The sequence below is a fragment of the Gigantopelta aegis genome, chromosome 13, assembly GCF_016097555.1.
Source record: "Gigantopelta aegis isolate Gae_Host chromosome 13, Gae_host_genome, whole genome shotgun sequence".
Classification (NCBI taxonomy): domain Eukaryota; kingdom Metazoa; phylum Mollusca; class Gastropoda; order Neomphalida; family Peltospiridae; genus Gigantopelta; species Gigantopelta aegis.
Window position 1 is genome coordinate 555,627 of NC_054711.1, and position 24,152 is coordinate 579,778.

Genomic DNA, 24,152 nt, shown 5'->3' on the forward strand with positions numbered 1-24,152 from the left:
CTCCCATCTCGAAGGAGAGGTTGGTATATGCAGTTACTGCATGACACAGTGTTACTCCCATCTCGAAGGAGAGGTTGGTATATGCAGTTACTACATAACACAGTTTTACTCCCATCTCGAGGGAGAGGTTGGTATATACAGTTACTGCATGACACAGTTTTACTCCCATCTCGAAGGAGAGGTTGGTATATGCAGTTACTGCATGACACAGTTTTATTCCCATCTCAAAGGAGAGGTTGGTATATGCAGTTACTGCATGACCCAGTTTTACTCTCGTCTTGAAGGAGAGGTTGGTATGTACAGTTACTGCATGACACAGTGTTACTCCCATCTCGAAGGAGAGGTTGGTATATGCAGTTACTGCATGACACAGTTTTACTCTCATCTCGAAGGAGAGGTTGGTATATGCAGTTACTGCATGACACAGTTTTATTCCCATCTCGAAGGAGAGGTTGGTATATGCAGTTACTGCATGACACAGTTTTACTCTTATCTCGAAGGAGAGGTTGGTGTATACAGTTACTGCATGACACAGTGTTACTCCCATCTTGAAGGAGAGGTTGGTGTATACAGTTACTACATGACACAGTTTTACTCCCATCTTGAAGGAGAGGTTGGTGTATACAGTTACTACATGACACAGTTTTACTCCCATCTCGAAGGAGAGGTTGGTATATGCAGTTACTGCATGACACAGTTTTACTCTTATCTTGAAGGAGAGGTTGGTGTATACAGTTACTGCATGGCCCAGTTTTACTCTCATCTTGAAGGAGAGGTTGGTATATGCAGTTACTGCATGACACAGTTTTACTCTCATCTTGAAGGAGAGGTTGGTATATGCAGTTACTGCATGACACAGTTTTACTCCCACCTCGAAGGAGAGGTTGGTATATGCAGTTACTGCATGACACAGTTTTATTCCCATCTCGAAGGAGAGGTTGGTATATGCAGTTACTGCATGACACAGTTTTACTCTTATCTTGAAGGAGAGGTTGGTGTATACAGTTACTGCATGACACAGTTTTACTCTCATCTTGAAGGAGAGGTTGGTATATACAGTTACTGCATGACACAGTTTTACTCCCACCTCGAAGGAGAGGTTGGTATATGCAGTTACTGCATGACACAGTTTTATTCCCATCTCGAAGGAGAGGTTGGTATATGCAGTTACTGCATGACACAGTTTTACTCTTATCTCGAAGGAGAGGTTGGTGTATACAGTTACTACATGACACAGTTTTACTCCCATCTCGAAGGAGAGGTTGGTATATGCAGTTACTGCATGACACAGTTTTACTCTTATCTTGAAGGAGAGGTTGGTGTATACAGTTACTACATGGCCCAGTTTTACTCTCATCTTGAAGGAGAGGTTGGTATATGCAGTTACTGCATGACACAGTTTTACTCTCATCTTGAAGGAGAGGTTGGTATATACAGTTACTGCATGACACAGTTTTACTCCCATCTCGAAGGAGAGGTTGGTATATGCAGTTACTGCATGACACAGTTTTACTCTTATCTTGAAGGAGAGGTTGGTGTATACAGTTACTGCATGACACAGTTTTACTCTCATCTTGAAGGAGAGGTTGGTGTATACAGTTACTACATGACACAGTTTTACTCCCACCTCGAAGGAGAGGTTGGTATATACAGTTACTGCATGACACAGTTTTACTCCCACCTCGAAGGAGAGGTTGGTATATACAGTTACTGCATGACACAGTTTTACTCTTATCTTGAAGGAGAGGTTGGTATATGCAGTTACTGCATGACACAGTTTTACTCTTATCTTGAAGGAGAGGTTGGTATATACAGTTACTACATGACCCAGTTTTACTCTCATCTTGAAGGAGAGGTTGGTGTATACAGTTACTGCATGACACAGTTTTACTCTCATCTTGAAGGAGAGGTTGGTATATACAGTTACTACATGACCCAGTTTTACTCTCGTCTTGAAGGAGAGGTTGGTATATACAGTTACTACATGACCCAGTTTTACTCTCATCTTGAAGGAGAGGTTGGTGTATACAGTTACTGCATGACACAGTTTTACTCTCATCTTGAAGGAGAGGTTGGTATATACAGTTACTACATGACCCAGTTTTACTCTCGTCTTGAAGGAGAGGTTGGTATATACAGTTACTACATAACACAGTTTTACTCTCGTCTTGAAGGAGAGGTTGGTATATACAGTTACTACATGACCCAGTTTTACTCTCGTCTTGAAGGAGAGGTTGGTATATACAGTTACTACATAACACAGTTTTACTCTCGTCTTGAAGGAGAGGTTGGTATATACAGTTACTACATGACCCAGTTTTACTCTCGTCTTGAAGGAGAGGTTGGTATATACAGTTACTGCATGACACAGTGTTACTCTCATCTTGAAGGAGAGGTTGGTATATACAGTTACTGCATGACACAGTGTTACTCTCATCTTGAAGGAGAGGTTGGTATATACAGTTACTGCATAACACAATTTTACTCCCATCTCGAGGGAGAGGTTGATATATACAGTTACTGCATAACACAGTTTTACTCCCATCTCGAGGGAGAGGTTGGTATATACAGTTACTGCATAACAGTTTTACTCCCATCTCGAGGGAGAGGTTGGTATGTACAGTTACTGCATAACACAGTTTTACTCCCATCTCGAGGTAGAGGTTGGTATGTACAGTTACTGCATAACACAGTGTTACTCCCATCTTGAAGGAGAGGTTGGTATATACAGTTACTGCATAACACAGTTTTACTCCCATCTCGAGGGAGAGGTTGGTATATGTTGTGTGTGTGTGGTACACACATACTTATAGGACAAAATAAAATTTCTGTTACATTTATTACAATACAACATCTCATTGGTCCAGACATAGCAATGCAAGTTTGTTCATTTCTCTATGAACATAAAAATAATGTTGCTGAACGTCGTATCTGTTGGTGTCACTTTATATTAGTACTTCATCTTATTGAGCATTATTGTTTACAACCAAACGAAAAAAATCAAAATAAAATTTATTAGTAAGTATGTTTGAAATTTAATTGTGAGGATTGTCTATTATTTCTTTTATGTTTATCTGGATATGAACACAAAAAAATCATCCATAAACATTTGTGTGAAGGTCTTCGCTGATTCACAAAGTTTACAGATTATTTTTTGTTCATACCCCGATGAACGTAAAAGAAATAACAGACAATCATTAATAAACGAGCTTCCAATTGGTATGATCATGTTTTTTGTCCCGAGTGAAATAATTTCATTTGTCATGAGGGACATAAACATGATATGAAATGGTAGCGAGTTTATTATTACCCATAATCGGTATTAATTTATATCACAGAATTCGTTTGACTGACATTCCAGTAAGTTCGTAGTGGGACAGTTGTATTGTATGATGTAGACGTGTTATGTCCCAAGTTACATTCTAGTGGGATGTAACACTTGATATGAACCAAGATGTTTTTAACCATACGGGTCATAACTGTTGTTATTCACATCAAAGACTTATAAACCAGTACAAAAGAGTTGCTTTGATTGGTAGATCTCAGCCCCAGATAAAGTAAAGAGTATCTATGTAGTGTCTATGAGTGTTCATTTTCCTTTGTTGTAGGATTACTTTGAAGACCTGATCGCGTTCATGAGCAGTGGACCGAGTTTTGCCCTTGTGTTGACCAAGGGTCAAAAAGGGGATAATGTCCTACAGGAGTGGAGGGAGATGCTGGGACCCCCCACCGTCGAGAAGGCCAAGGAGGAAGCTCCAGAGAGGTGATCATCTTGCAGTCTTGAAACAAATCATGGCCGCCACACTGATAGTTTTCTTTTACGAACAATCAAGTTTTGCCCAGACATACTGTCCTCAGTTTGCTGCCATTGTAACATGTTTCCAAGTGAAAGAACCCTTTTAATTAAACACTACTTGCCAATTTGTTTCTCTATGCATACTAGTATGAATCACAATTTCTGACTAATCTGGCTAGAAAAAACAAAGCAATCTGGCTAAAACGTTTAAAACAGTAAAGGATCTCCTCGGGAGTGGCTGTCCTATAGACGAGGCACTAGATAGAGATTTATGGAACCAACCACTAGTTTACGAAATACCCATTTGGTTGCATTGAGCAGACCGGCCTCGGTGGCGTCATGGTTAGGCCATCGGTCTACAGGCTGGTAGGTACTGGGTTCGGATCCCAGTTGTGGCATGGGATTTTTAATCCAGATAATGACTCCAAAACCTGAGTGAGTGCTTCGCAAGGCTCAATGGGTAGGTGTAAACCATTTGCACTGACCAGTGATCCATAAATGGTTCAGCAAAGGCCATGGGTTGTGCTATTCTGCCTGTGGGAAGTGCAAATAAAAGAACCCTTGCTGTCTGTCATTAAAGAGTAGCCTATGTAGCAACAGCGGGTTTCCTCTAAAAAACAGTGTCAGAATGACCATATGTTTGACGTTCAATAGCCGATGATAAGATAAAAAATCAGTGTGCTCTAGTGGCGTCGTTAAATAAAACAAACTTTACTGCATTGAGCAGAGATACGGCCCTGATCAAGTATTATGGTTTTGTTATTCAGATTCTAAATAAGTATATGTGTTTAATGTATTTGTTGGAAAGCCTCTATTGATGGGAAACATGTTAGAATTGCAGCAGACTCATGAATGTCTGTTTAAGATAAACATTGGAGACTCGATCATTGTGATGGAGTGCTCCAGTGTCTGATAATAATACAGTTTCTGTGTCCAATAATAGTTTTTGTGTCCAGTAATAGTTTAGTTTCTGTGTCCAGTAGTAGTTTCTGTGTCCAGTAATACTTTCTGTGTCCAGTAGTAGTTTCTGTGTCCAGTAGTAGTTTCTATGTCTAGTAGTAGTTTCTATGTCCAGTAATAGTTTCTTTATCCAGTAGTAGTTTCTGTGTCCAGTAGTAGTTTCTGTGTCCAGTAATAGTTTAGTTTCTGTGTCCAGTAGTAGTTTCTGTTTCCAGTGGTAGTTTCTGTGTCCAGTAATAGTTTCTATGTCCAATAGTAGTTTCTGTGTTAAAGCTGGGCGGTATTGAAATTTGGGGTTCGGTATCGATATCGGTATTTTTGGGGTGTTTTACCTCGGTATCGGTACGGTATTCGGTATTGACACGATATCGATATCGAGCGCTATTTTCGGTATACTCGTCTTTAAATGCATGCCTGTGTTATGGCTCGACCGCTAATTTCATCTAAATACAATTAAATTCCATACACAAGGCTCTCGTCTGACAAACCCATTTCGGTATTTTGATATTTGCTCGGTACGGTAAATCGGTATTGACATAATACCGATACCGAACGGTATATACGGTATACCGCCCAGCTCTATTCTGTGTCCAGTAATAGTTTCTGTGTCCAATAGTAGTTTCTGTGTCCAGTAGTAGTTTCTGTGTCCAGTTGTAGTTTCTATGTCCAGTAGTAGTTTAGTTTCTGTGTCCAGCTATAGTTTCTGTGTCCAGTAATAGTTTAGTTTCTGTGTCCAGTAGTAGTTTCTATGTCCAGTAGTAGTCTCTGTGTCCAGTAGTAGTTTCTGTGTCCAGTAGTAGTTTCTGTGTCCAGTAATAGTTTCTGTGTCCAGTAATAGTTTGTGTCCAGTAATAGTTTCTATGTCCAGTAGTAGTTTCTATGTCCACTAATAGTTTCTTTGTCCAGTAGTAGTTTCTATGTCCAGTAATAGTGTCTGTGTCCAGTAGTAGTTTCTGTGTCCAGTAGTAGTTTCTGTTTCCAGCAATAGTTTCTATGTCCAGTAATAGTTTCTATATCCAAAAGTACTGCAGATCAGGGTTTTTTCCCACTGTATAAAAGTTATTGGCATCAGATGAAGGGATAATTTTAATGTTTTATATTTGTTGCAAAAGTTGGCAAAAAACAATTGGAATTGCTACCAAACTGTTACATTGGAGCCCTGTAGTTAGATATGTTAAACTTAGCTGGATTACATGATTTTACATCCGTTATAAGTGTGTTTATGAGTGTGTGTTTGTGTTTCAGCCTGTTACATTGGAGCCCTGTAGTTAGATATGTTAAACTCAGCTGGGTTACATGATTTTACATCCGTTATAAGTGTGTTTATGAGTATGTGTTTGTGTTTCAGCCTGCGAGCCAAGTATGGTGCCAACAGTTACATGAATGCTCTTCACGGCAGTGATTCGCCGGAGAGGGCAGCCAGGTAAGAAAAAACAACAGACAGTTTTCTAGTTATCTGAGTACCTTAACTGGTATTTTCATTAACGATATATAAACAAGAAAGAGTCAATTAATTATAGGCAATGTCTCAAGTGATGCTATGCACATTTTCTGGTAAAAGTTACAGCATATGAGATAGAGAGGGAGAGAGGGAGAGACGGACACACACACACACACACACACACACACACACACACACAAACACACAAACACTCACACAAACACACACACACACACACACACACACACACACACACACACACACACACACACACACACACACACACACACACACACCTGTACATATACATGCCATTTGCTGTGTGTCGTTGCGTGGGAATTCCTGTCCAGTCACTTGCTTGGTCTTTTGTTCTCTCATATAATTCTCCCGAATTTTTCAAGCAAACACCAATCCTTATGCCTTTTCTTCTTGAGGACAACTACACAATATTTATATTGTGTTATTAACTGACTTTACAAGTATCTTAAATATTATCGTGAGAACTGGGTTTGGCTGATACATGGACACATTAAAAAAAATGTGTTGAAAACTTAATAGCTGTGGTTGTACAGATTCACAACACTGTTGAGATCCTGTCCCCCATTCCTCGCTTCCGATTCTGTCTCCCAATCTAGGCTTCAAGTCTTTACATAATTTAACCAGTATTGTTAATGTCCCCCTATAAAATACCATACTAGTGTTGTGTTTGTGTATTCCTCACATATATAAAAAGTTATATTGTATTGGAATAATGAAAATGTTTGTTTTATTGTTTCTGCAATCCTTGACTGGAACCACACATTTAGCACAAACAAAAAGTAATTTGTCATGTGATCAAGAATGCAGGGCACAGCATTTCATGCGAATCATCATTCTGTTTACATGGAAGTCATGCAAATTTAAATTCACATGAACTGCCAGTCAGTTACGTGATGTAATTTCATACAATCTGTTCATATCAGACCAACATTATCTTGATATATCTATTTACTTTTATAAGTTGGCTTTTACATAGTGCCACTGATTTTGGACTTGATGTGGAAGGGCAAGCTATCCCAAGAGTTGGCCAGTATACACAACAGTACATTATAGTCTGATAGATTGGACTTGATGTGGAAGGGCAAGCTATCCCAAGAGTTGGCCAGTATACACAACAGTACATTATAGTCTGATAGTCTGATATCCCAAGAGTTGGACTTGATGTGGAATGTGGAAGGGCAAGCTATCCCAAGAGTTGGCCAGTATACACAACAGTACATTATAGTCTGATAGATTGGACTTGATGTGGAAGGGCAAGCTATCCCAAGAGTTGGCCAGTATACACAACAGTACATTATAGTCTGATAGATTGGACTTGATGTGGAAGGGCAAGCTATCCCAAGAGTTGGCCAGTATACACAACAGTACATTATAGTCTGATAGATTGGACTTGATGTGGAAGGGCAAGCTATCCCAAGAGTTGGCCAGTATACACAACAGTACATTATAGTCTGATAGATTGGACTTGATGTGGAAGGGCAAGCTATCCCAAGAGTTGGCCAGTAGTACATTATAGTCTGATAGATTGGACTTGATGTGGAAGGGCAAGCTATCCCAAGAGTTGGCCAGTATACACAACAGTACATTATAGTCTGATAGATTGGACTTGATGAGGAAGGGCAAGCTATCCCAAGAGTTGGCCAGTATACACAACAGTATATTATAGTCTGACAGATATGTTTGGTGAATGTTTTTAGCATCTCCTTTGTTAATGAATAGAATACTTTAAAGGTTAACTTTGTAATAAGTAAAGTTAAAATTAGTAAAAATGTCAAAAGTTGTAGTTCAAATATCAAGAGATGACATTACATATGCTTTCATTTCCAGTTAAGGCTGTTTCACTTTTATAACAAAAATAATTTGAAAATCCTGCATTAAATTGCTTTTTGGCTAAAATGAAAAGTACCATTAAGTTAACACCCTTGAACAGTGACATAATTTGTATGATTTGCTCCCATCTTCATCTTAGTAGTGATGTACATGAAAAAGTACCATTAAGGTAACACCCTTGAACAGTGACATAATTGGTATGATTTGCTCCCATCTTCATCTTAGTAGTGACAAAAAGTACCATTGAACACCCTGAACAGTGACATAATTGGTATGATTTGCTCCCATCTTCATCTTTGTAGTGATGTACATGAAAAAGTACCATTAAGTTAACACCCTTGAACAGTGACATAATTGGTATGATTTGCTCCCATCTTCATCTTTGTAGTGATGTACATGAAAAAGTACCATTAAGTACATGAAAAAGTACCATTAAGTTAACACCCTTGAACAGTGACATAATTGGTATGATTTGCTCCCATCTTCATCTTTGTAGTGATTACATGAAAAAGTACCATTAAGTTAACACCCTTGATTTGCTCCCATCTTCATCTTTGTAGTGACGTACATGAAAAAGTACCATTAAGTTAACACCCTTGAACAGTGACATAATTGGTATGATTTGCTCCCATCTTCATCTTTGTAGTGATGTACATGAAAAAGTACCATTAAGTTAACACCCTTGAACAGTGACATAATTGGTATGATTTGCTCCCATCTTCATCTTAGTAGTGATGTACATGAAAAAGTACCATTAAGTTGACACCCTTGAACAGTGACATAATTTGTATGATTTGATTTGCTTAGTAGTGATACATTCCATTAAGTTAACACCCTTGAACAGTGACATAATTTGTAGATTTGCTCCCATCTTCATCTTACGTACATGAAAAAGTACCATTAAGTTAACACCCTTGAACAGTGACATAACTGGTATGATTTGCTTCCATCTTCATCTTTGTAGTGACGTACATGAAAAAGTACCATTAAGTTAACACCCTTGAACAGTGACATAATTGGTATGATTTGCTTCCATCTTCATCTTAGTAGTGACGTACATGAAAAAGTACCATTAAGTTAACACCCTTGAACAGTGACATAATTGGTATGATTTGCTTCCATCTTCATCTTAGTAGTGACGTACATGAAAAAGTACCATTAAGTTAACACCCTTGAACAGTGACATAATTGGTATGATTTGCTTCCAAAAGTTGTAGTGACGTACATGAAAAAGTACCATTAAGTTAACACCCTTGAACAGTGACATAACTGGTATGATTTGCTTCCATCTTCATCTTTGTAGTGACGTACATGAAAAAGTACCATTAAGGTAACACCCTTGAACAGTGACATAATTGGTATGATTTGCTCCCATCTTCATCTTAGTAGTGACGTACATGAAAAAGTACCATTAAGTTGACACCCTTGAACAGTGACATAATTGGTATGATTTGCTTCCATCTTCATCTTTGTAGTGACGTACATGAAAAAGTACCATTAAGTTAACACCCTTGAACAGTGACATAATTTGTATGATTTGCTCCCATCTTCATCTTAGTAGTGACGTACATGAAAAAGTGATAAGAATAATATAACAATGTCATCTTTATTTTCAAACAAAGTATTTTGTAAGAAAGCAAAAGTAGGATTTACACTTTTTATTACTCTCATTATTGGGAATACAAAGTATACAGTAAAATAGATTGAAACTGTATAACTTGTAGTTGATAATTTTACATTAAAGTTACCTTTAAAGAAATCTACTGTCTATATTTCAGAGAACTTGCATTCTTCTTCCCGAATTTGGCTCTTCCCACAGTGTCCGCTGACCGATCACACAGACCACAGAGGACTCTGGCTCTTATTCGACCGGACGCATTTAGGAAGCACAAAGGTCAGTGTTATACACAGCAGTATATCACAGTTTGCTACCATTATACACAGTTGAACAAATGTGCTAGCCCAACGTCCGAGACTAGTGTTTTTTTAAGTAAAATAACTGACAAAGGCCAACCTAGTGTGCTAGTGCTTCAAACACAAACATTCAGGGTTTCACTAATGAATACTGGGCCACCACTAGTTTGTGATATGTTTCTAATAATAAATCACTTACCAGTATAATTTTATTCAAGTCTAACTCTAAGCTTAGTAAACAGTAGAGGGAAAACATCAGAATCAGGTTTAACTATTGGAATAATTATTGTTACCCAGTCAGAAATTTCATCCATCCTTTTCCAGCTGCTCTAATTCCGTTTTAATTCCTTGACATAATGCATTTGGTACTGAACAATTTTTCTAAAACACCATTGTCACACTTCTTTCAGGTATCGTTTTGGTATAGTGTCGCTTTTTCCCTTTGAATCTCCAAGTGTATTTTTTAACAAATAATCATATTTGTAGTGTACAGGTAACATTTTGTTCGGTATCAAATTGTGATTCGCTATGCAAGTTTCAGAGATTGCTACACAGTTTTAAAGCATTAAACAGTAAGCAATTTTCAATTGACAAGAAATATCGCTAATGAAGATTTAAAAACTAAAATGTTCCCTGGAGTAAGTGATAAAAAGGTGAGTGTTACAAATGGCCAAGTTTGTTGCTACACAGTGACACATGCTATTAATATCAAGTGACAACAAGGCATCATTTAGATGCACCACACAAGATAAACACCGTTGCCATGGCCTCGGAGATACCAGTGTTCACCTCAGCTTGGAACCAGAAATAACCCTCTCAGCTGCCAGTTGTTAGACAAAGCATCGTTTCCCTTTCCTCCGGATGTGAAGATGTTTTGTTGTAATTTTGTCAGTGTGTCTGATTCTGTTTCAGATGAGATCATGGACAAGATTAAAGAAGCCGGTTTCCGCGTGGCTCTACAGAAGGAAATGACGCTGACGAAAGAGCAAGCCGAGGAGTTCTACAAAGAACACCGAGACAAACCATACTTCGAAGAGCTCACCACTCGAATGTCAAAGTTAGTGACATTTCAACAATGGATTCAGCTAGTCATATTTCTGAGTTACTGTAATCAGTGGATTCAGCTGGTCACATTTCTAAGTTACTGTATCCAGTGGATTCAGCTGGTCACATTTCTACATTACTGTAATCAGTGGATTCAGCTAGTCACATTTCTACATTACTGTAATCAGTGGATTCAGCTAGTCAGATTTCTACATTACTGTAATCAGTGGATTCAGCTGGTCAGATTTCTAAGTTACTGTAATCAGTGGATTCAGCTGGTCACATTTCTACATTACTGTAATCAGTGGATTCAGCTGGTCACATTTCTACATTACTGTAATCAGTGGATTCAGCTGGTCACATTTCTAAGTTACTGTAATCAGTGGATTCAGCTGGTCACATTTCTAAGTTACTGTAATCAGTGGATTCAGCTGGTCACATTTCTACATTACTGTAATCAGTGGATTCAGCTGGTCACATTTCTACATTACTGTAATCAGTGGATTCAGCTGGTCACATTTCTACATTACTGTAATCAGTGGATTCAGCTGGTCACATTTCTAAGTTACTGTAATCAGTGGATTCAGCTGGTCACAATTCTACATTATAATAGACATCAATGGGTTCATTTGGTCATATTTCTACATTGTAATAATCAACAATGGGTAAAAGTTAGTTGTATATGTACATTATAATAATCAACAATGGGTCAGAGTTGTCTATCTACATTATAATATGCAATTTACTCGTCAGTACTATGAATTTGAAGTAATGTGGTATGAAGGTATTTGAACACATAATAACTAACAGCTAAACATTAACCCACTCACCTACACAGACAACCTTTATCAAATTATCAAATATGTGTTGGCTACTATACACAGTCAAACCTGCTCTAGTGGCGACCTGTATGAAGCAGCCACCTGTCTTAAAAGGCCACTTTTTGATACTCCCTTTGTGGCTGCTTAACACAGGTTTGACTGTAATTATTTTAGTTTTTCCTTTGACATGCAATCAGTCCTAGACAAGCAAAACTTGGTTCATAGGTACATCTATGAGTGTTCATCTCGATGCATGTTATTACAAATTGATTTAAGTTGTTATTACAGGCCCTAAGTTAGCGTGCGAAATGGCATTTTATTAAAACTCCTGTTGTCAAGTTATTAGCAGTAGTGAGAAGTAATTTGCCGTAATAATTTGGACCTGATTGATTTGAATAACAAATCATACCACAGCCGTCAAGACACTGACTTCTCACTTGACACCTTGTCAGTCTGTTGTTTTACTTTGACACGAGACAAAACATTAATGCATGGACATTTGCAGTTGACCATGCAAGCATTGTTTGATTCTTAATTGACACGATTAATTTTAGTAATGCTGTAAAATATTAATTATAATTATTATTGTCATTTTATCATCATGACACATATTTTATCAATTATGAAGATATTCAATTGTTTTGCTTAAATTTTATTGCCCAAAGTAGTAGTATTTAATAACAAAACGTTACAATTCAAACTGAGTGCATAACTCGGAACCTTTCCAAATGAATGTGCAGAGATCAGTGTTTTCCGGATTTATGCGGAATTCTTGATTTTTAATTAAGGATTGTCTGTTATTTCTTTTATGTTCATCTGGGTATGAACAAAAAAAGTCATCTTCAAATGGTGTGAATTGGCGAAGCCGTTCTCACATAACATTGCAGATGATTTTTTTTTTTCATACCCAGATGAACGTAAAAGAAATAACAGACAATACTTATAATTAAATTTGAATCACACATGCTAATAATAACACTAAAACATCATACTTTATTTTGAATTATTTTTTTATCCATAAACATGCAATGACGCTCAATAAGACAACTTGCCCATATAAAATGATGTCATCAGATATGACGTTCCCTGACGATGTAATTTATACGTTCATCGCAAAATGAACAAACTCCCATTGCTACGTCTGGACCAATGGGATGACGTCATGTTGTAATGAATGTAATAGAATTTTAATTATTCATCACATGTATATAGTGGTTCTGATTTTTCCTGCCTGTTCAGTTATCCATGTTCTCAGTCCAAAACTTACAATATGGTTCCAGCTGATGCTTGCATACATTCTGAATGGAGGGTTACAATTTTAGACCATTGTGCAAGCCTAACTTCAGTACCCGACCACCAGTATTTCAATTTCCAGAAGGGATTGCCATTTTAGACAATTGTGTAACTCAGTACATGACAGCAATTTATTTATTTTTTTCGTAACCCTGTGGATATTATCTGTAGAGGAATTACTTTGATGCCAAAATCTAAACTGTTTTTAAAATATGATTTAATTGAATATCTCTAAATTTCTGTAACCTTCTTTGTTGGAAACGAAACAAATCATTAGGTTAGGGTTATGAATGTAGAATTAAGGTTATAGGGGTGTATAATTATAGTTGGGGTGTAGAATTAGGGTTAGGGGTATATAATTAGGGTTAGGGTTTGTTTTAGCCTTAGAAGAACCATCCTGAAGTACCTTATTCATGTATTCTAGACTATAACATGCAGCAGAACATATTTTCATGATGGACGCGGCATACTATGCTATTACTGTATCTACAGGTAAACATCTTCCCGTAAATATGCTTATTTTGTATGCCAATCCTTGGCACACTTTCTGTGTTTACTGGATAGTTCTGCCCAACACGGTTAAAACTATAGAATTTTGAATGTCAATACTGAGTATGATGATGATGAAGTTTTTTCCCCGATCTGTTTCAGTGGTCCTTTGATGGCCCTGGGACTGGCTCGAGAGGATGCTGTGAAGGGCTGGAGGGACATGCTGGGGCCACCCGAAGTGGAGGAGGCTAAGCAACAAGCCCCCGACAGGTAACACTAATAAACTAATCCTCAGTGACAGCAAACATGTAACACAGACAAAATGCTAACCACACCATGGAGCACATTCATATATTTATTATTAAATCCAAAACAATATCCACAAACTGTGTGAATCGGTGAAGCTCTTCTCACATAAGTTTGCATGTGATTTTTGTGTTCATACCCAGATGAACGTAAAATAAATAACAGGATACTTGTAATTATATTTGAATCATACTTGCTAATAATAACACTAAAAGTTCATAATTTATTTTGAATTATTTTTTGGTTCTTAAACAATAACTGTGAGACAAAGTAGGAATATAAAGTGATGTCATCAGATATGACGTTCCCTGACAGTGCTATTTTTACGTTCATCAATAAATGAACAAACTCACATTGCTATGGCTGGACCAGTGGGATGATGTTGAATGTAACAATAACTGTGAGACAAAGTAGCAATATAAAGTGATGTCATCAGATATGACGTTCCCTGACAGTGCTATTTTTACGTTCATCAATAAATGAACAAACTCACATTGCTATGGCTGGACCAGTGGGATGATGTTGAATGTAACAATAACTGTGAGACAAAGTAGCAATATAAAGTGATGTCATCAGATATGACGTTCCCTGACAGTGCTATTTTTACGCTCATCAAGAAATGAACAAACTCACATTGCTATGGCTGGACCAGTGGGATGATGTTGAATGTAACAAATTTAATTATCGGCTATTGGATATCAATTCTTTTTGGTAATTGTGACATGTAGTCTTAGAGAGGAAAAACACTACATGTTTTAATTAGTAGTAAGGGATCTTTTATATGCACTATCCCATGGGCAGGATAGCATATTCCATGGCTTTTGATGTACCAGTCGTGGTGCATTGGTTGGGTTGGGAAGAAACCCAATCTGAGAATGGGTTCACTGAGGTGGTTTGATCCTATGATGAAGCACCTCAGGCGAGCAGTCTACCCACTGAGCTAGATCTCATCCCACAGAGACAAAGACATGTTGTTTGTTACGACATCTCAAACATATTATATGGCTGGGGTGTGTTTCACGCTTGCTGTCAGTTGAGCTATCGCCGTATCACCCAAGCTCTGAGAACATAGAGTTTATAATCCTTATAAACTTGGGAGACAAACTTTGTGTGTGACCTCACACCTACACATTAAACCTAGCAGTGCACTCACTCTGGGCTGGTGCTAGTGTTGAGAATCAGTTGGAATTTCATTGATTATCGTTTATAATTGGTTGGCACCAACTGATCAACTTTTGATTACGAATCGGTTAGAATTATATGATCATAAGAAGGATTTTAATAATAAGGACCATACACCTATCGTTGTGTGCGTCTTACAAATGGCTAATTTTACCTTTAATAACTATATAATATCTTCTTTTTTTTATGCACACATGAAAACAACCCCAAACCCGAGCATATTTACATGAATCCTATCATCTGACATGGAGGAACAATTACAGTTAACATTTCCCTACGCAATCAGTTATGGATTTGTGTAGTCGATCATCACATCGGTAGAGCCAAACTGATCACTTTCTTTTTATTATAATCGATCATTAGAGCATCATTAATTGCTGCTGGAATCCCTTCATTACCTCTGGTGGAACATGTACCCAGTATAGCTATCAACCTTAGACCGGTGGCCTTATTCATACCCAGACAGATGAGATAAGTCATTCCTTTGGCTTAACTCACCAACTTTGCTACCATGCATGAAATGGTCCTGCTTGTACAAAAGATCTTTTCAAAACATTTTGTGGTAAGCAGTTTTGTCCACCCATGGGTTTGGGCTTTTTTCCTTGTTATAACTTAGTGTCTGACTAACATGAGACATCTCAGTTAATCAAAGATGAGATTGCTCTGAACATGGTGTTAGAGTTAACAAACATTTCTTTCTATCCCTGTTCATCATGTCAGCTAGCATTAACAAACATTTCCTTCTGTCCATGTATAATGTTGTCAAGAGTTAAAAAAAAAAATCCTTCTATCCCTGTACATGTTGTCAGAATTTACAAACATTTCCTTCTATCCCTGTTCATGGTGTCAGAATTAACAAACATTTCCTTCTATCCCTGTACATAGCGTCAGAAATAACAAACATTTCCTTCTATCCCTGTACATGGCGTCAGAGTTAAGAAACATTTCCTTCTATCCCTGTACATGGCGTCAGAAATAACAAACATTTCCTTCTATCCCTGTACATGGCGTCAGAAATAACAAACATTTCCTTCTATCCCTGTACATAGCGTCAGAAATAACAAACATTTCCTTCTATCCCTGTACATGGCGTCAGAGTTAACAAATATTTCCTTCTATCCCTGTACATAGCGTCAGAAATAACAAACATTTCCTTCTATCCCTGTACATGGCGTCAGAAATAACAAACATTTCCTTCTATCCCTGTACATGGCGTCAGAAATAACAAACATTTCCTTCTATCCCTGTACATGGCGTCAGAGTTAACAAACATTTCCTTCTATCCCTGTACATGGCGTCAGAAATAACAAACATTTCCTTCTATCCCTGTATATAGCGTCAGAGTTAACAAACATTTCCTTCTATCCCTGTACATGGCGTCAGAGTTAACAAACATTTCCTTCTATCCCTGTACATGGCGTCAGAGTTAACAAATATTTCCTTCTATCCCTGTATATAGCGTCAGAAATAACAAACATTTCCTTCTATCCCTGTACATAGCGTCAGAGTTAACAAACATTTCCTTCTATCCCTGTACATGGCGTCAGAAATAACAAACATTTCCTTCTATCCCTGTATATAGCGTCAGAAATAACAAACATTTCCTTCTATCCCTGTACATAGCGTCAGAGTTAACAAATATTGGCCAAACATAGCATCACTTATATTATGGGACTATTTATTTTTCAGTCTCCGAGCCTTGTTTGCTGACGACTTACCTATAAATCCCATCCATGGGTCCGACAGTGAGGAGTCTGCTCAACAAGAACTTCAGTATTTCTTCCCCATGGAACAGACTGTGGCCATCATCAAGCCTGATGCTATTGGAACTAAGGGTATTGTAATTGTACTTCGATTTAAAGACCGCCACATTTCTCATAAACAGTTGTCTGCAAAAGGGTGTCACTAATGTGTTGGCAAAATCACAAACCAGTAGTTATATACCCATTGTCTTCCAACATAATATTCCACTACTATGATTACTGAAAAACAGTTTCAGCACAAAACTAAAATCAAATCGTGTTGCCTGAAATTATACTTTGACTGCTTAGTATTTGAATGATCAGTTTGTCATTATTGCTTACATGATCTAGATGCCTAAGTTGGAGATTGTTGATGTATTATACTATGACTGTTTAGTATTTGAATGATCAGTTTGTCATTATTGCTTACATGATCTAGATGCCTAAGTTGGAGATTGTTGCCTGAAATTATACTTTGACTGTTTAGTATTTGAATGATCAGTTTGTCATCATTGCTTACATGATCTAGATGCCTAAGTTGGAGATTGTTGCCTGAAATTATACTTTGACTGCTTAGTATTTGAATGATCAGTTTGTCATCATTGCTTACATGATCTAGATGCCTAAGTTGGAGATTGTTGCCTGAAATTATACTTTAACTGCTTAGTATTTGAATGATCAGTTTGTCATTATTGCTTAAATGATCTAGATGCCTAAGTTGGAGATTGTTGCCTGAAATTATACTTTGACTGCTTAGTATTTGAATGATCAGTTTGTCATTATTGCTTAAATGATCTAGATGCCTAAGTTGGAGATTGTTGCCTGAAATTATACTTTGACTGCTTAGTATTTGAATGATCAGTTTGTCATTATTGCTTACATGATCTAGATGCCTAAGTTGGAGATTGTTGCCTGAAATTATACTTTGACTGCTTAGTATTTGAATGATCAGTTTGTCATTATTGCTTACATGATCTAGATGCCTAAGTTGGAGATTGTTGATGTATTAAACCTTGACCCACAACCTAGTATGCATAATTATGTTACATATCTTCTGATAGGCTAATCTTATTTAGTTTAAATATATTTGTTTCTTTAATAATAAAGTTTTTCCATCTCTTAATTAAATTAGTAATATAAACAAATTGATTCCTATATCTTTTACTTTTATTTGTTCCTGTAGATGAGATTGTTTCCAAGATTCACGAAGCTGGTTTCAGGATCGCCGCAAGAAAAGAAACCCAGATTACGAGAGATATTGCGGAGGAGTTTTATAGCGAACACAAAGACAAAGACTATTACGAAGACCTTGTTGAACACATGGTCAGGTACGTTGGCCATTAATGTTACCATGGCAACCATATAACATCTGTCTTATTTTGTGTGAAAGTTCTGTTTGAAGTACATATGGCTGTTTAACACAAGTGTTGACTGTATTATAGTGTATTTACTGTTCATGGTGTTGTCACGATTATACTGAGTATTAACTAAGACAGTTAATTATGTTCCAGTGGTCCGACACTGTTCATGGTGTTGTCATGATTATACTGTATATTAATTAAAAGTTTAATTATGTTCCAGTGGACCCAAGTTGTTCGTGGTGCTGTCATGATTATACTGTGTATTAACTAAAAAGTTAATTATGTTCCTGTGGTCCGACACCATTCATAGTGTTGTCATGATTATACTGTGTATTAATTAAAAGTTTAATTATGTTCCAGTAGACCCAAGTTGTTCATGATTTTGTCATGATTATACTGTGTATTAACTAAAAAGTTAATTATGTTCCAGTGGTCCGACACTGTTCATGGTGTTGTCATGATTATACTGTATTAACTAAAATGGTTAATTATTTTCCAGTGGTCCCACACTGTTCATGGTGCTGTCACGGGAAGATGCTGTTAAAGGCTGGCGAGAGACGATAGGTCCGACAGATCCAGAGGTAGCGAAAACAGAGGCACCAGACACGTAAGTTACATTTCACCACACTCGTAAGTTACATTTAACCACACTCATAAGTTGCATTCCACCACACCTTTAAGTTACTTTCATCATACTCGTAAGTTACATTTAACCACACTCGTAAGTTACATTTAATCACACTCGTAAGTTACATTTAACCACACTCGTAAGTTGCATTCCACCACATCTTTAAGTTACTTTCACCATACTCGTAAGTTACATTTCACCACACCCGTAAGTTACATTCACTAGTCATAAGTTACATTTCCATCAGACTCATAAGATACATTTCACACACTTGTAAGTGACATTTCACCACACCCGTATGTTACATTTCACCCAAGACATAAGATACATTTCACCACAATCGTAAGTGACATTTCACCAAACCCGTAAGTTGCATTTCACCACACTTGTAAGTTACCTTTCACCACACTTGTAAGTTACCTTTCACCACACTTGTAAGTTACATTTCCATCACATTCATAAATTACATTTCCAGGAGTTTATATCTGACTAATTCAGGCACAACAGATTTTGTGCCTGTTCTGAGTACAGTAATGATTCAGAAAAGTTTCTTAAAGTTGTTTGTTTTAACAACCATGCTAGATTTTTTCATCATCAGCTATTCAGTTATTCTGATTTTTCTGATATATACAAGAAACCTGCTTCATTTTTTCCATTAGCAGCAAGGGATCTTTTATATGCATGTTCCCACACATAGAACAGCACATACCACCACCTTTGATATACTAATCATGGGACACCGGTTGGGATGGTTAAAAAAACAAACAATCGGAGAATGGGTCAACTGAGGAGGTTTGATCTTGTGACTAAAGAATCTCAGGCAGGTGCTCAACCAACTGAGTTAGATCCGGCCCAAAACCTATTTAGTGTCAGTTTCCATGATGTGAACATGTAAACAAAGTCAAACCACAACACATTTCACATGTATTTCACCATGTAAACCAGGAATTATTACAACTGAGCTAGATCCGGCCCAGCACCTATTTAGTATCTGTTTTCATGATGTAAACATGTAAACAAAGTCAAACCACAACACATTTCACATGTATTTCACCATGTAAACCAGGAATTATTACAACTGAGCTAGATCCGGCCCAGCACCTATTTAGTGTCGGTTTTCATGATGTAAACATGTAAACAAAGTCAAACCACAACACATTTCACATGTATTTCACTATGTAAACCAGGAATTATTACAATTTACATAGTCCACTGTTTATAGCTGTAGATTTTGTACCTTACATTGACATGTATTAGCCAACTCCATGGATAAACCAACCTCTTAGTTTGACCCTAAGTATCTTGTATAAAGGTTTTTGCCTTGTGTATAAGCTGTGGTAATTGTTTTGTCCAGTTGTATATACTGCATTGTTAGTCAGGCAGTGAACATGTTTCTAGAAGTGACACTGCTTTAAAAAAGATCAGTGTTTTCTTTAAGTATTACAAACATTGTAATCATATTGTTAATGTCTTACATGTGATGCAAACATAATTTTGAACTCCAAAAATACATCACTGCACACAAGTAATTCTGTTATTCATTGGACAGCAGAAACTGGAAAGTTGATTCATCCAGACCTGCGTAATCCCTGCTTCCACCCCACCCCTCACTACTTTCACAACAAAACTAAAGATTGAGTGGTCACAGTAACTGGTAACTTTTAGGTATTCTACTAAATGATTATTCCGAAGTCAGCCCACTTCAAACTTACACTCTCCTTTCTGCCGTGATTCAGTTACTGGTATAATGAGAGTTGGTGCCAATAGTGGACATGTCTGAATGTGAAGTGGATATGGACACGTTGATATTGATATCTGAATGTGAAATTGATATGGAAACATTGATATCTGAACGTGAAATTGATATGGAAACGTTGATATTGATGTCTGGACGTGAAATGGATATGGACACATTGATATTGATGTCTGAACGTGAAATGGATATGGACACGTTGATATTGATGTCTGAACGTGAAAGGGATATGGACACGTTGATATTGATGTCTGAACATGAAAGGGATATGGACAAGTTGATATTGATGTCTGAACATGAAAGGGATATGGGCGGTACAGTGTAAAAAATAGTGGTATGGTTCGTGGTTGCCAGATTCGCCTTTCAAATTACTTGTAAGGACATTTTCACAGATATAGCAAATATACACACACACACCCCACACACACACACACACCTGCATATAGATATTGATGTTTGAACGTGAAATGGATATGGACACATTGATACTGGTTAGCTCCATTTAGCAACTGGTGTTCAACTTGAGAAATAACCAAACCACTGGTCGATCATGTGACAATTGTATTAGTTTAAAATCGGAGCCAAATTTATACGCTGAGATTAGGAGCGTTTTGCTAGGTTTGATGCATCAACCTGTTGCCTGCATCTTTTAACCTACTCTAGACTTCAACATTTTGATAATACACTGCACAATATGATGATTGATTATCACATCACTAGAATTGAATATATCAATTTAAAAAAACCCCAAAACATTTGCTCATTAGAACACCAGTAATGTATATATGTATTTTATTTCTAGATTGAGAGCACATTTTGGTGAAAATATATTGAAGAATGCTGTTCACGGCAGTTCCAATCCGGAACATGTGAAGCAGTCTATAAACAAAGTATTCGGTCCTCTAGAATTCAACCCAGATGGTACTGTTAAAGGTATCTTTTTTATTCTTTGGCTGAGATGGGTGGCCTGTGGTGCTTGCAATTATTTTCTCCTCAAATGAAACAAGCATAATTTCAAACAGTACGTAGCTGTTTGTAAAATGTGGACTGGATGTTATCATTTCTATAGACTAGCAGTATTGCTTTGGTAATATAGTGTTGATATCCAGGGCTTAAACGTAATTCAATTTCATAATCATTTTATTTGCTGGCTTTATAAAATATGTAAGTGCTGTAATAGACCTATTTCACATTCCAGTTGCACATGCGTGAATTCTTAGCAACTCATAGACGTTGTCAAGAAATGTTGAGGGGCATTGGAAGATTTTATACTGTAGTGCTGACGGGATTATACAGTCATTGTCCAGTTATTAATTATTCTATCAATAGAGAACCTGAAAATTCTATCATCATCTAACAAATACTTATTGCAGACGTTTGTGAATTATAGCTTACCACAAAATATAGCCATTGTTTCAGCTTCGTACATAATAAATACAAGATATTAATATAATATTAATGTGTTTGTATGTGCATGTGTGCGCATGTATGTATGTATGCAGATATTACTAATAAATACATTCTTAATACATTCTTAATACATTCTAAATACATTCTTAATACATTCTGAATTCTTGTTGGGGTTTTGTTTTGACCCAGTAATTTAAAATAAAAATAAAATGATAGGTATGAAATTTGAGCTACTGTAAAACATTAGAATCAGGCCCATAGGAACAGTATCTGGAGTTGTGGGGGGCACAGTCTATAGTGGGTGGGGGCACAAGTTATATGTTTAACTGTATATAAATAGAGTAGTAAAAAACCTTACATTTTCATCCTCATGTGGGGGGTACAATCCCCCCCCCCCCCAAGCCTCTCAGTTGCTACCAGCCTGAGAATGGTCAGAAATGTATTTCATATACAGATATTTATATTCGAAGCAAAAATATATAGTCTCAGAAATATGTAAGTTTTATTTTTAAGAGATTAGACTAGCCTACAACTTAATAATATGGCTACAAACTCATGATGGTCCCTTGAATATAAACTCATGAGGGTTTATTATGTGCAGTCTTAAGATACTTAGTTTGAATTTTGGAAGCAAACATATTACATACTATGTCTCGGACGATGGACAATCAACAAAAGTAAAAAGACATAAGGAATAAGCCGAAATAATTAAAATGGTCATGGAAAAAGAAGCAAAATAATCTTTATTTGGAAAATACCAGATTTGTAAATAATTAAAACAGTCATGAAAAAAGAAGCAAAATAATCTTTATTTGGAAAATACCAGATTTGTAAATAATTAAAACGGTCATGGAAAAAGAAGCAAAATAATCTTTATTTGGAAAATACCAGATTTGTAAATAATTAAAACGGTCATGGAAAAAGAAGCAAAATAATCTTTATTTGGAAAATACCAGATTTGTAAATAATTAAAACGGTCATGGAAAAAGAAGCAAAATAATCTTTATTTGGAAAATACCAGATTTGTAAATAATTAAAACGGTCATGGAAAAAGAAGCAAAATAATCTTTATTTGGAAAATACCAGATTTGTAAATAATTAAAACGGTCATGGAAAAAGAAGCAAAATAATCTTTATTTGGAAAATACCAGATTTGTAAATAATTAAAACGGTCATGGAAAAAGAAGCAAAATAATCTTTATTTGGAAAATACCAGATTTGTAAATAATTAAAACGGTCATGGAAAAAGAAGCGAAAATACCAGATTTGTAAATGAAATTGTAGCTGACTTACTGTGAATATGACGCATATAATTGTGAAGAGTAAATAAATAAATAAATATGTTTTTAAACTTTGTCAGTACTAGATATTTCAAATGAAGTTGTATATGACAGATATAAATGGTAGTGAAGAGAAAGAAATTAATTAAGTAATTATAATTTGTGGATAGACATGTAGCATTGATTAGTAATTATTTGACTTTTTTTTTTATGAAACAAAAACTGAAAAATAGAGCTGTGATAAAGGTCTATGTGAGAAAGTGCTTTTTTAAATATTTTTTATTCAATTTTAAATACTAAGACGGGTGGAGAATTTAACATCACTGGAAATCTGGGTGAATATTTAACTATAAATCTAATTGTTAAAAGTAGCAAAGACATTCCAATTCAGTTCATATTATTGTGTGAATCTTTTAATTTTGCATTGTTAAATCACTCGACTGGAGGCTTGAATGTAAACTTTAATACCTAAAATATGTCTTTGCAATTCAACGGAGTTCACACCTCATACGAATGTAGTCACGTTGCATATGACAGCTATTCTAGTTGCCCACCAGAATTTTAAATTGCTTGTAGATTGATTCAGCAAGGACATTACTTTTCATGCCCATGCACAGATGGAATGTGAAATATAGGTCAATTATATTTTTTAGCACTTTATTTCACTTGCTTCATTCTTTTTATTAATTTTTTTAATAAGTTGTAAAAAAAAAAATTATGTCATAATTTTTTATCTCCAAAAGAATTATTAAAAATTAAAAGCATAATTTTTCTTCACAGTAAACTTCAAATAAAACCCAATGAATATTAAATAAATAAAAATAAATGGACCACCAGTTATTGTATTTAAATAATACATATTG

General features: G+C 36.3%; 1 protein-coding gene across 25 annotated transcripts in view; it reads left to right on the plus strand.

Moving 5' to 3' along the window:
- Positions 1-24,152, plus strand: part of LOC121387370 (thioredoxin domain-containing protein 3 homolog) — a 103,403-nt gene that overhangs the window by 27,204 nt on the left and 52,047 nt on the right. For 18 of the 25 annotated variants that reach the window (XM_041518444.1, XM_041518468.1, XM_041518457.1 and 15 more), the window contains exons 10-18: positions 3,609-3,763; positions 6,105-6,179; positions 9,845-9,960; positions 10,893-11,037; positions 13,790-13,897; positions 16,805-16,950; positions 18,041-18,185; positions 18,718-18,825; positions 21,402-21,532. In XM_041518444.1, coding sequence (XP_041374378.1) covers positions 3,609-3,763; positions 6,105-6,179; positions 9,845-9,960; positions 10,893-11,037; positions 13,790-13,897; positions 16,805-16,950; positions 18,041-18,185; positions 18,718-18,825; positions 21,402-21,532 — 1,129 coding nt within the window. The remainder of the gene's footprint in view (positions 1-3,608; positions 3,764-6,104; positions 6,180-9,844; positions 9,961-10,892; positions 11,038-13,789; positions 13,898-16,804; positions 16,951-18,040; positions 18,186-18,717; positions 18,826-21,401; positions 21,533-24,152) is intronic. The other 7 variants (XM_041518451.1, XM_041518453.1, XM_041518461.1 and 4 more) reach the window with 1 other exon arrangement.